Consider the following 13,215-nt stretch of genomic DNA (forward strand, 5'->3'; position numbering starts at 1 on the left):
GTCAGAAAGCAATGTTCACTATTTAATTGTAATGCACTAATGCAGCTTGTAATGTGTTAGATCCATGTAGGATGGCCTTCACTACCAAACATGGCAGGTTTTATCTGGGTACCACAGTTTCCTCCTGTACTCAACACTGGACCATGGAGGGAGGGCCTTCACTACCAAACATGGTAGGTTTTCTGGGTACTGCAGTTTCTCCCTGTACTAAACACTGACCATGGAGGATGGCCTCACTACCAAACATGGCAGGTTTTCTGGGTACTACAGTTTCTCCTGTACTAACACTGACCATGGAGGATGGCCTTCACTACCAAACATGGCAGGTTTTATCTGGGTACTACAGTTTCCTCCTGTACTAACACTGGACCATGGAGGATGGCCTTCACTACCAAACATGGCAGGTTTTCTCTGGGTACTACAGTTTCCTCCTGTACTAACACTGGACCATGGAGGATGGCCTTCACTACCAAACATGGCAGGTTTTCTCTGGGTACTACAGTTTCCTCCTGTACTAACACTGGACCATGGAGGATGGCCTTCACTACCAAACATGGCAGGTTTTATCTGGGTACTACAGTTTCCTCCTGTACTAACACTGGACCATGGAGGATGGCCTTCACTACCAAACATGGCAGGTTTTCTCTGGGTACTACAGTTTCCTCCTGTACTAATACTGGACCATGTAGGATGGCCTTCACTACCAAACATGGCAGGTTTTCTCTGGGTACTACAGTTTCCTCTTGTACTAACACTGGACCACAAGTATAAGAATATCATCATCAGCATCCTCTGGATTTTTTACCATATCCATGAAATATTCTTAATGTAACACAAATAAAAATATTGTGATGCCAGACAACAACTTTGGGGTTAATCAGGAGTTAGAACTGCAATTTAATTTCTTTTCTCTGTTGTGAAAATGTTGTTTGTTTACAGTGCACGTTATTACTACTGGAACACCGAGACAGACCTGGTGTCGTGGCTTCCTCCAGGACACCCTCGCTGCCAGGTGTCGCGCTCAGCTGCTACCCTTCGCAAGGAAATGGCAACAGAACTGAGCAAGAATCGCTCGGGAGGTTCAGAAAATGATACCGAGATGACCGGAGTAGAGGAGGAGGAAGATCAAGACGGTGATGACCACATGAGTGACAGATCTGAGGTACTGTACTGTAATCCTCCTCCTGAAGGTGTACTGTACTGTAATCCTCCTCCTGAAGGTGTACTGTACTGTAATAAACCTCCTGAAGGTGTACTGTTCTGTAATAATCCTCCTGAAGGTGCACTGTACTGTAATCCTCCTCCTGAAGGTGTACTGTACTGTAATCCTCCTGAAGGTGTACTGTACTGTAATCCTCCTCCTGAAGGTGTACTGTACTGTAATAAACCTCCTGAAGGTGTACTGTACTGTAATAATCCTGCTGAAGGTGTACTGTACTCCTCCTCCTGAGGGTGTACTGTACTGTAATAATCCTCAAGGTGTACTGTAATCCTCCTCCTCAAGGTGTACTGTACTGTAATAATCCTCCTGAAGGTGTACTGTACTACTCCTCCTGAAGGTGTACTGTACTGTAATCCTCCTCCTGAAGGTGTACTGTACTGTGGTCTCCTGGCAAAATGTAATCCTCCTCCTCAAGGCAGGTGTACTGTACTGTAATCCTCCTCCTGAAGGTGTAGTGTACGGCACAATCCTCCTGAAGGTGTACTGTACTGTAATAATCCTCCTGAAGGTGTACTGCACTGTAACCTCCTGAAGGTGTACTGCACTGCAATAATCCTCCTGAAGGTGTACTGTACTGTAATCCTCCCACAGGTACTGTACTGTACTAATCCTCCTGAAGGTGTATTAGGAATTGGTAATCCTCCCTCCTGAAGGTGTACTGTACTGCAATAATCCTCCTGAAGGTGTACTGTACTGTAATCCTCCTGAAGGTGTACTGTACCGTAATAATCCTCCTGAAGGTGTACTGCACTTCTCCTCCTGAAGGTGTACTGTACTGTAATAATCCTCCTGAAGGTGTACTGTACTGTAATCCTCCTCTTGAAGGTGTACTGTACTGTAATATCCTCCTGAAGGTGTGTACTGTACCTCCTCCTGAAGGTGTACTGTACTGTAATAATCCTCCTGAAGGTGTACTGTACTGTAATAATCCCTCCTGAAGGTGTACTGTACTGTAATAATCCTCTCAAGGTGTACTGTACCTCCTCCTGAAGGTGTACTGTACTGTAATCCCTCCTCCTGAAGGTGTGTACTGTACTGTAATCCTCCTGAAGGTGTACTGTACTCCTCTCCTGAAGGTGTACTGTACTCCTTCTCCTGAAGGTGTACTGTACTGTAATCCTCCCTCCCCAAGGGGGTGTACTGTACTGTAATCATCCTCCCTCAAGGTGTACTGTACTGTAATAATAATCCTCCTAAGGTGTGTACTGTACTGTAATAATCCTCCTCAAGGTGTACTGTACTGTAATCATCCTCCTCAAGGTGTACTGTACTGTAATCATCCTCCTCAAGGTGTACTGTACTGTAATAATCCTCCTCAATGTGTACTGTACTGTAATCCTCCTCCTCAAGGTGTACTGTACTGTAATAATCCTCCTCAAGGTGTACTGTACTGTAATCCTCCTCCTCAAGGTGTACTGTACTGTAATAATCCTCCTCAAGGTGTACTGTACTGTAATACTCCTCAAGGTGTACTGTACTGTAATCATCCTCCTCAAGGTGTACTGTACTCCTCCTTCTGAAGGTGTACTGTACTGTAATCATCTTCCTCAAGGTGTACTGTACTCCTCCTTCTGAAGGTGTACTGTACTGTACTGTACTCCTCCTGAAGGTGTACTGTTCTGTAATCATCCTCCTGAAAGGGTACTATACTGTGTTAGGGCCATCTGAAGATTAGGCCCCTAGCATACTTCACCTGATGGTGAAAGGACCTAATGATACCCGCTAGGTTAGGTTAGTTTTCGGGTGATTAATCTTAAGGTTATTCATAAGCTGTGCACCATAGGATTTTTTTTTTTCCATATTTTCTTTTCAGGTGAAGGAATCAAATGAAATAAATGAAGATGGCAGAGGAAACTAACACTAGAGGGAAGACTCTGTTTGATATTCATGTTCTGTATTATACTACATTCCCCTTACTTTACTTAACAACACCTTGGGGTCGTGTACCAGCTGACTCATCATACACAGATATTAAACTGACTCAGCCTATATTAAATTAACCAAACCTAACCTCAGATATAATAAGCTAGAGGCTAATATTCTGGTGATTCAAACTTAAATGTATACATTTGAAAGACAATCTTGGTTAACTTATAAAGTAACACAGAAGAGGTTCCTCACAGTAGTTAACATCAAGGGTTAACTTACAACATTTCAATATTATATAACCAAAAAAATAATAACAATTGTTGGTTGTGTTGAAGGGATCTGGCGATGAGTCGACACAACGAGAGAAGAGGGATCACGACCGTCGAGAGCGGAGCCGAGAGAAAGGCAGCAGGGAGCGTGGCAAAGAGCGCAGGGGCCGCAGGCAACCCCCCACCGAAGAGTTAGACCCCATGGATCCTGCGTCGTATGGGGAGTGTGGCAGGTATTTTAATTTGGGTGAGATGATGTGACACGACCACAGTCATTCCAAAGTTGTTTGTGTGTAGAGGTTATCCTGTACAGCAGTCCTCAAAATACTGTATAGGAAGGGTGTGTTAGTACAGACTGTACAGAAAGGATGTGTTAGTACAGCATTTTTTAAAATACTGTACAAAATACACCAGCTGATAAAAAGCGAAAATAAATAAAAAATGGCAAACCCAATTGGATGGGGATGTAGCTGTCAGTATTTACATGAATAAAATTTACTCGTGTTATAAACCTACCATAGAAGACATATTTCTGTGCACACAAACATTTACCAGTTCTTTGGATTCATTAAGATCTTTTTTCAACTAAGTTTTTTTTTTGTATTTTTTGTTGTTTTCTTACTTGTGGCCTCACTACTGTAGATGGCTCCATCCATAACACTGCTTTGTCTATCATAACTTTACTAAATGTGATCAGATTTGAAACAATTCACCACAAAGCAATGTATTGTTAGATATTACAATATTGTACTGTACAGAGTATCATATATATCAGGAAACTTTGATAATATGCTTCTGGTTTATTCATTAAATGGCAGCCATCTTCAGCTGTAGGGACGGTGGACATCATCAGTGGAACTTAGCTATAGGGACGGTCGACATCATCAGTGGAAGTTAGCTGTAGGGACGGTGGCCATCATCAGTGGAAGTTAGCTGTAGGGACGGTGGCCATCATCAGTGGAAGTTAGCTGCAGGGACGGTGGACATCATCAGTGGAACTTAGCTATAGGGACGGTCAGTCATTGGAGGTGCTGCGGGGCGGTGGTATCGTCGGTGATTGGCTGTGGGCGGTGGCCATCGTCTGGAAGTTAGCTGGCGGGGTGGACATCATCAATGGAAGTTATCTGTAGGGAAGGTGGCCATCATCAGTGGAAGTTAGCTGTAGGGATGGTGTGTCAGTGGAAGGTGCTTCTAGCAGGGGCGGTAGCCCATGTCAGTGGGAAGACCAGCTGGGGCCCGGTGGCCATCATGGTGATTGGCAAAGGTGGTGGACATGTCGGTGAGACTTGGCTGTAGGGGCCGGTGGCCATCATCAGTGGAAGTTAGCTGTGGGGCGGTGGACATCATCAATGGAAGTTAGCTGTAGGGTGAGCATGTCAGTGAGTTAGCTGTAGGGTGTATATGGTGAGATTCGCTGGGGCGGTGTATATCAGTGGAGATTAGCTGCGGGGTGGACATCTTCAATGGAGATTAGCTGGCAAAGGGAAAAGGTAGCCATCTGTCGAACAGTTAGCTGTAGGGATGGTGGCCAGTATCTAATCAGGGGAAGTTAGCTGGGGCGGTGGCAGTATCTAGTGGAAGTTATCTGTAGAGCTGTTAGCCATATCCAGTGGAGAAGTTATCTCTGTAGGGCGGTGGCCAGTATCAGTGGAAGTTATCTCTGTAGGGCCCGGTGGCCATCATCAGTGGAAGTTATCTGTAGGTGGTATCGGTGGAAGTTGTATCTGTAGGGGCGGTGGCCATCATCAGTGGAAGTTAGCTGTAGGGGCGGTGGCCGTATCAGTGGAAGTTAGCTGTAGATGTTGTATTATCAGTGGGGTATCTGCTTAAGGGCCCGGTGGCCATCATCAGTGGAAGTTAGCTGTAAGGGCGGTGGCCATTATCAGTAAGTTATGTAGGGGCGGTGGCCATTATCAGTGGAAGTTATCTGTAGGGCGGTGGCCATTATCGGTGGAAGTTATCTGTAAGGATGGTGGCCATCATCAGTGGAGGATTATCTGGGGCGGTGGCCATTATCGGTGGAAGTTATCTGTAAGGGCGGTGTATCATCGGTGGAAGTTAGCTACTGTGGTGGCGTATCAGTGGAAGTTATCTGTGGGGCGGTGGCCATTATCAGTGGAAGTTATCTGTAGGCGGTGGCCATCATCAGTGAAGAGTTATCTGTAGGGGCGGTGGCCATTATCAGTGGAAGGTATACCAGGGCGGTGGCCATTATCAGTGGAAGTTATCTGGGGCGGTGGCCCATCATCAGTGGAAGTTATGCTATGTAGGGGCGATTGTATCGAAGTGGAAGTTATCTCGCCCAGGATGGTGGCCATTATCAGTGGAAGTTATCTGTAAGGGCGGTGGCCATCATCAGTGGAGTTATCTGTAAGGATGGTGGCCGTATAGTGAAGTATCTGCTGGGGATGGTGGTAATATGGAGTGTCTATAGGGCGGTGTGGCTGTATAGAAACGATTCGCTCCTGTAGGACAGGCGGCACATGTCAGTGGAAGTTATCTGTAGGGATGGTGGCCATTATCCAGTGGGGATTATCTGGGATGGTGGCCATCTAATGGTGGAGTTATCCTTAGGGATGTTGTTGTTAGTATCAGTGGAAGTTATCTGTAAGGATAATTGGCCATCATCAGTAAATTTATCTGGATGACATTGCTCAGTGGAAGTTATCTGCTGTAGGATGGTGGCCATTATCAGTGGAAGTTATCTGTAGGATGGTGGCCATCATCAGTGGAAGGATATCTGTAGGGATGGTGGCCATTATCAGTGGAAGTTATCTGTAAGGATGGTGGCCATTATCGAGGATTATCTGTAAGGATGGTGGCCATTATCAGTGGAAGTTATCTGCTTGGGATGGTATGCATCATCAGTGGAGATATCTGTAGGGATGGTGGCCATTATCAGTGGAAGTTATCTGCGGAAGTGGTGGCCATATCAGTGGGATTATCTGTAGGGGCGGTGGCCATTATCAGTGGAAGTTATCTGTAAGGATGGTGGCATTATCGGTGGAAGTTATCTTGTGGGATGGTGGCCATCATCAGTGGAAGTTATCTGGATGTGGTGGCCATCATCATCAGTATCTGTAGGGATGGTGGCCATTATCGGTGGAGTTGTATCTGTAGGATGGTGGCCATTCAGTGGAAGTTATCTGTAGGGCGGTGGCCATTATCAGTGGAAGTTATCTGGGATGGTGGCCATTATCGGTGGAAGTTATGTAGGCGGTGGCCATCATCAGTGGAAGTTATCTGCAGGGTGTTTGGCCCTTGTCAGAGAAGTTATCTGTAGGGGCCGGTTGGCCATCATCAGTGGGTTATCTGGGGCGAACGTATCAGTGGAAGTTATCTGTGGGGTGTTGGCCATCATCAGGTAAGTTATCTGTAGGGATGGTGGCATTATCAGTGGAAGTTATCTGTGGGATGGTGGCCATCAGTGGAAGTTATCTGTAGGGATGGTGGCCATTATCGGTGGTTATCGTAAGTTCGGTGCATTATCGGAGGTATCTTGTAGGGTGTTCATTATCTGTAGGATGGTGGCCATTATCAGTGGAAGTTATCTGCAAGGATGGTGTTGGCATATCAGTGGAAATCTGTAGGGATGGTGGCCATTATCAGTATGGAAGTTATCTGTGTAAGGATGGTGGCCATTATTATCGGTCAGAAGTTATCTGTAAGGATAGCGTTGTGCATTATCAGTGGAAGTTATCTGTAGGATGGTGGCCATCATCAGTGGAGATTATCTGTGGGGATGGTGTGACTATCAATTAGGTATCTGTAGGGATGGTGGCCATTATCAGTCAAGTTATCTGTAGGACGGTGGCCGTATCAGTGGAAGTTATCTGTAAATTAATTTGGCCATTATCAGTGATTATCTGGGATGACATCATCAGTGGAAGTTATCTGTAGGGATGGTGGCCATCATCAGTGGAAGTTATCTGTAGGGATGGTGGCCATTATCGAATGAGTTATCTGTAAGGATGGTGGCCATTATCAGTGGAAGTTATCTGCTATATGGTGGGCTATCTGTGGGGCCCGTATCGTTGATTATCTGTAGCGGGGATGGTGGCCATTATCAGTGGAAGTTATCTGTAGGTGGTGGCCATCATCCAGTGGAAGCTATCTGTATCAGTGGAAGTTATCTGTAGGGATGGTGGCCGTGTTATCAGTGGAAGATTATCTATAGGGCCGGTATCATCAGTGGAAGCTATCTGTAGGATGGTGGCCATTATCGATGGAAGTTAGCTATCTTTTCTGTAGGGATGGTGGCCATTATGGGTACGGAGGGTATCGCTTGGGATAATTGTGCCATTATCAGTGGAAGTTATCTGTAGGGATGGTGGCCATTATCAGTGGAAGTTATCTGGGTGGGCGACTATCAGTGGAAGTTATCTGTAAGGATGGTAGCCATTATCAGTGGAAGTTATCTGCTTAGGGATGGTGGCCCATCATCAATTAGAAGTTATCTGTAGGTGTTTGTACATTTATAAATTGATCACCGAGGTAAATTTATGCGTATCAGTGGAAGTTATCTGTAGGATGGTGGCCATCATCGGTGGAAGTTATCTGTAGGGATGGTGGCCATTATCGGTGGAAGTTATCTGTAAGGATGGTGGTATGTGGAAGTTATCTGTAAGGACGGTGGCCATTATCAGTGGAAGTTATCTGTAAGGATGGTGGCCATTATCAGTGGAAGTTATCTGTAAGGACGGTGGCCATCATCAGTGGAAGTTATCTGTAAGGATGGTGGCCATTATCAGTGGAAGTATCTGGGGATGGTGGCGTATCGGTGGTGGAAGTTATCTGTAAGGATGGTGGCCATCATCAGTGGAAGTTATCTGTAGGGATGGTGGCCATTATCAGTGGAAGTTATCTGTAAGGATGGTGGCCATTATCAGTGGAAGTTATCTGTAAGGACGGTGGCCATCATCAGTGGAAGTTATCTGTAGGGATGGTGGCCATTATCAGTGGAAGTTATCTGTAAGGATGGTGGCCATTATCAGTGGAAGTTATCTGTAAGGACGGTGGCCATTATCAGTGGAAGTTATCTGTAGGGACAGTGGCCATCTTCACATACGTGAGGCAGAATAGGGAATCCTTAGCCAGCAATTAAAGGTTCACTGGAGGACGAGTCATACATACATCTTTATGTCCTACCTTTACATTGTACTTTCAGGGGTACTTGGGCATCAGGACTTCCTCAGAGAAATGAAGCACGCACCGGGGCTGATGTAACAGCCAGTGGACCATTGTTCCAGATGCGACCTTATCCATCTCCTGGAGCTGTTCTTCGAGCTAATGCTGCTGCAGGACCCATCGGACCCAAGAAGACTTGAGTCATTTCCCAGTGTTAACGCACAACACACACGGTGAGATCAGACACACAGGGAGAATGTGTGAGAGGAGTGTGTGTGTGTTGCTCTTGGTTCCAGCTACCATATGCCACAAGGAAAGAGTTTATAAGAGTGAACAATATGGGTGATAGTGTTTAAGGCACCATGGTGTTGGAAACAAGTACAGTACTGTATGTGTCCAACAGAATGATATACAGTACTGTACTGTACGAGTTACTGCTGTACTTTACTTCTCTTATTCCTTCAAAACTTTCCCAGTATGGTGCTAGGTGGCTTTATTAAAATTTTTGAAATGTCCTTTGGACAAGTAATTATACTGATATCAAATTGTGAACAAAATTGGTGAGATCAGGATGATGGCCAAAACGGTAAGCCTTACTTACCTCTTACAGGATTTTAGGCCCAAAACACTTTTGCTCAGAATTGAAATTTAATGTGTCTAACTACTGAATTACATTCACAGTAACACATAAACCCCAAAAAGTGACCTTGAAAAACCAGGGTTGATAAAACCAGTGTTTAAATTTTTTTTTTTAATGTCCCTTTTTTTTTAAGTTTTAAGTATTTGTAGCCTTTTTATATTTTTTTTAATATGCTTTTAATCATAAACATTACATTCACGATGATTTAGCAATCACTTATACTCTTTTCTATTTAAAAAAAATCACAGTGCAAAAGTCAAATTTGAAAAAAAAAAGCTTTGATCAGTAATCCAGACTTATCCTACATGCTTAAAGGGAAAAAAATAAGTTTAAGTTCATCTTAATGCATGGAAAACTATTCTACTTTTACAGATGAAAGTTTTAAAGTATTCATTTAAGTGCTGTACAGTAGAAGAGGAAGAGAGAGAGATGGGCAGTGGTAACTTGACTCACCCATAGACAGAAGCAGTCACCAGTTATACGTACTGGACAGTGGCAACTTGGCTCCCTTATAATGAGCCTTGTAAGAAAGCCTATATAATCACCACTTACACCAGTGTACAATTGTTCACATTCATGTATACAGCCATCTCTCTCTTTCTTTCCCATTTACTCTTACTGTTGTCCTGCTGTTCTCATAGATTGCTTTTACCGCACTTAATAGCCTTCCTTCCACTCCATACACTTGTAATGCCTCCCATAGTACTTTTGTCTTCACCCTATCATATGTCCTTTTCCAAATTTACTATAAATCATTAAAACCATCTGTAAGTAATAAAAATTAACAAAAACTTATAAAACCCCGGAAAAAAGGCATAAGTAAACAGTTTCTTTATTGTTGGTTAAGCCTTGGAATAAACCATTAGTTTAAATCGGCTCTTTCTGCAATTAACATTTGCTAGGCCTATGATGTTCTGTAAACTTACCGGTAGGTAAAGTGTCCAAAGTGTGGTGCAGACTGCCATTACCTTGAATATAAACACATATACTTTTTCATGAAACAACACACAATTGCCAAGATCAAAGTGAAGTTATGTTAAGTTTCTCGTGGTCATTTTGTGTATTTTTACCCAACACTTTTGTCTCTATTTCAAAGCATTGGAAATCTTTTAGCCTAAAGTAAGGTTCCTATATTCATGCTGAATTCTATATTTGCCTAATTTATACAGCTCCTCCCTGACTTACAACCACCTGCACTTACGACCTGCCTCAGTCGTACCAAAATTTTGTCATATTACGTATTTTCAAGTCCCAACATCAGTACACAGAAAATTTTCCTTTGTAATTCACTTTAAAATGGCTGGCAAGCTTAAAAGTGAGAGTTTTGGGGTGCTGAGAAGAAAACGAGACACCCATTTTAGATTTTCTATGTATTATTTAAGCATTTTCGACTTACAACCATTTCGACTTACGATCTGGATTTGGGTCCCTAACCCCGTCGTAAGTCGGGGAGGAGCTGTATACTAGGGTGTGACCATTGCCCTCCAAAAATCAAAAAAAGGTCCTACAATGCTGTTCAAAGTTTTAGTGTTGTGTATTTATCTAGGAAACACCCCTGTAAATTTTCTTGGAGATCGGTGCATGTTTGAGCTAGCACCGTCGGCTTTACAAAATAACAAGGAATATTATTATCTAATGAACAAATTTAGTGGAATTTCTTTTATTAGATTTATAAGATATACTAACACCAAGCAAATTATCGAGCATATCAATCTTAATACCCCTAAAACAATATTATAGATTAGTACGAAATACAATAATCCCAATAATTGCATTTCTAGGTTCAAGACCCATTTCTCTCAACTGGCGTACAATGAAAAAAAGAAATACTACTACCCCGCAATGCCTGGAGTGTTTGAGGAGCGCCAGCAGGAGATGGCTGACTTCTTCCGTGAATCTCTAGCCCAACCATTTACACGTGGCGACTACAAGGAGCTGATAGAGCTTTGTCTGCTGCTTGTAACTAAACGATCCGAGCCAGTGAACTTCACGATGGTCTACCCCGGCGCACTTCACAAAGCAAGGTGGATGGCTAAACTGCTCTATACCCTCAAGATTGTTCTTTTTTCAGGCCAGATCAAAGAGCAGTTTCCCAAAGCCAAGGTTGTGACTAAAAGTCAAATCAGCAAGTTAGAACGGTTTGCTGTGTTCACAGTCGCTGTTTTTGTCCCATGGTGGATTGTTTGTCCCGTTCCAGCAAGTGCGCCACTGAATGACTTGAATTTGGTCGAAACCTTGGCTGAATTTGCCCCATATGACGCCACAATAGTTGACAAAGCACGTGTGGCACTCGGTAGACACACTTGGTACCTAACTGAAGAGTTGGGCCCACTGGCTTTGTTCTCATCCCAAGTACAAGAAAGGACAAAAAAGGTTGAGGAAGGCCCTTCTTTGCCATGAAGGCACTGAAGTTACTAAGAGAGTGGGGCTCAGTCATGGGGGCTATGGAAATCCATATCTTCCCCCTGTCCCAGAAAGTGGCACTGCCCTGGTGGACCTAATTGGGCCTGACTCAAGCTGGTTCTTCTCCATTTTAGGCATGCCCTATCAGTTTCTCCATAGTCCAGCCAGTGAATGGGCGGATCATGACGACTACCTGAACATGAAACGGGTTGTGGACAAGCTTCAGGTCGTTAATGAGGCTGCAGAGCGTGGTGTAAAACTTTGCCATGACTTTCTTAATGTTGCCAGGGATGAGGAGCGCTTTCAAGAAGTCCTTCAAGTAGTTGAAAATGACAGACTCCGCGTTCCTAATCAGCGCAAACGATCATCTGTTTCCGAACAGAAATCATGGTTTCTTGCTCTAGAGAAATAATACCTTGTGAATATATGATAAAGCCCCTTAATGTACCATGAGAGAATAAGAATGATTAACTTTTTTGTGTTAGTGATAACAGCTTTTAATTAAGACAGGCAAATGATTTGTGTTAATATCCCTTATGATGGTTGTGTAATCTCATTTATAGGCGCGTATGCCTTACAGTATAAGCAAAATCGCTATTTTTCAAATTGCTGGTGCTCACTCAAATATGCATGAATCTTCAAAAAATTGCACGTGGGTATTTTTTATGTCAATGTGCAACACCAAAATTTTGAACAGCATTGTAGGACAAAGTTGGGGCAACTGTCACACCCTACTGTATACAGTACAGTACCTACATGTCAATTTCACTTATTAGATATTAATATTATCACTATTATTCCATCATGGAATAATGTAGTCTGATCATTAATCTTATTCCTTTGTAGAGGCCTAGTCTTAAAACCTACATTCTTAAATTTCCAGTTACATAGACATTGTTTACACTAATTCCAAACCGTACACAAGACATACTCTTGATGCTTCTGAAAGTTATTACAAATATGGTCAGTAGTTTTATGATGACCTTAAAAAAAATCTCTTATCAACAGGTTCTGCTGTTGGCTGAGTCATCCACCTCACTGCTGCTAGCTGAATCATCCCTCAATGCTGCTGGCTGAATCATCCACCTGATTACTGCTACTAGCCGAGTCATCCATCGCACTACTGCTGCTGGCAAAGTTGATCCTCTGGATTACATCCCACTTGGATGGTTGTCTGTTAGTATGCAATTTAATGTCATGTAACCTAACTAACCTAACATGATTATTTAACTAAAAATGGTAAAAATCACGTAAGACAGACGATTGTCCAAGTGGGATGACACCGCTGAGTCACCCATCTCATTACTGCTGCTGACTGGGTCAACCACACAGATGGTCAACAGATAGCCAACTGTTCATGGAGTTTGTAATTATTTTGGTGTATACAAAATGTGATGTAATGTTTCGTAAGTAAAATAAAGTATTATCCTTATTTTTGTTTTACTTAACACACACTTGAAGTGTTACAGCATTAATGTCCGTATTATGTGAAACAGACACATAACCGACTGCCTCAAGATGGTAACAAGCCGATATGTGACAAAGAGGAGAAAATAAATAAACTTACAGAATTTGAAATAATTTCCCCTACCAAAATATGACCATTTTTTCCCTGCTGATATTATTATGAGAATCGGGTTATATTTTGTAGTTCACACCCATAATATGTTTTTATTATACGTGTG

General features: G+C 43.1%; 1 protein-coding gene across 1 annotated transcript; it reads left to right on the forward strand.

Annotated features, from left to right (window-relative positions):
- The first annotated feature begins 907 nt into the window (after window positions 1-907).
- LOC121856294 (polyglutamine-binding protein 1-like) lies at window positions 908-12,962 on the forward strand. The gene is made up of 4 exons (XM_042351748.1): window positions 908-1,162; window positions 3,427-3,593; window positions 8,528-8,720; window positions 12,539-12,962. Exons 1-3 carry the CDS (start codon window positions 923-925, stop codon window positions 8,685-8,687), a joined length of 567 nt encoding a protein of 188 aa, XP_042207682.1. The 5' UTR covers window positions 908-922; the 3' UTR covers window positions 8,688-8,720; window positions 12,539-12,962.
- The last annotated feature ends 253 nt before the right edge of the window (window positions 12,963-13,215 follow it).

The sequence above is a fragment of the Homarus americanus genome, unplaced genomic scaffold (assembly GCF_018991925.1).
Source record: "Homarus americanus isolate GMGI-L3 unplaced genomic scaffold, GMGI_Hamer_2.0 scaffold1024, whole genome shotgun sequence".
NCBI lineage: Eukaryota > Metazoa > Arthropoda > Malacostraca > Decapoda > Nephropidae > Homarus > Homarus americanus.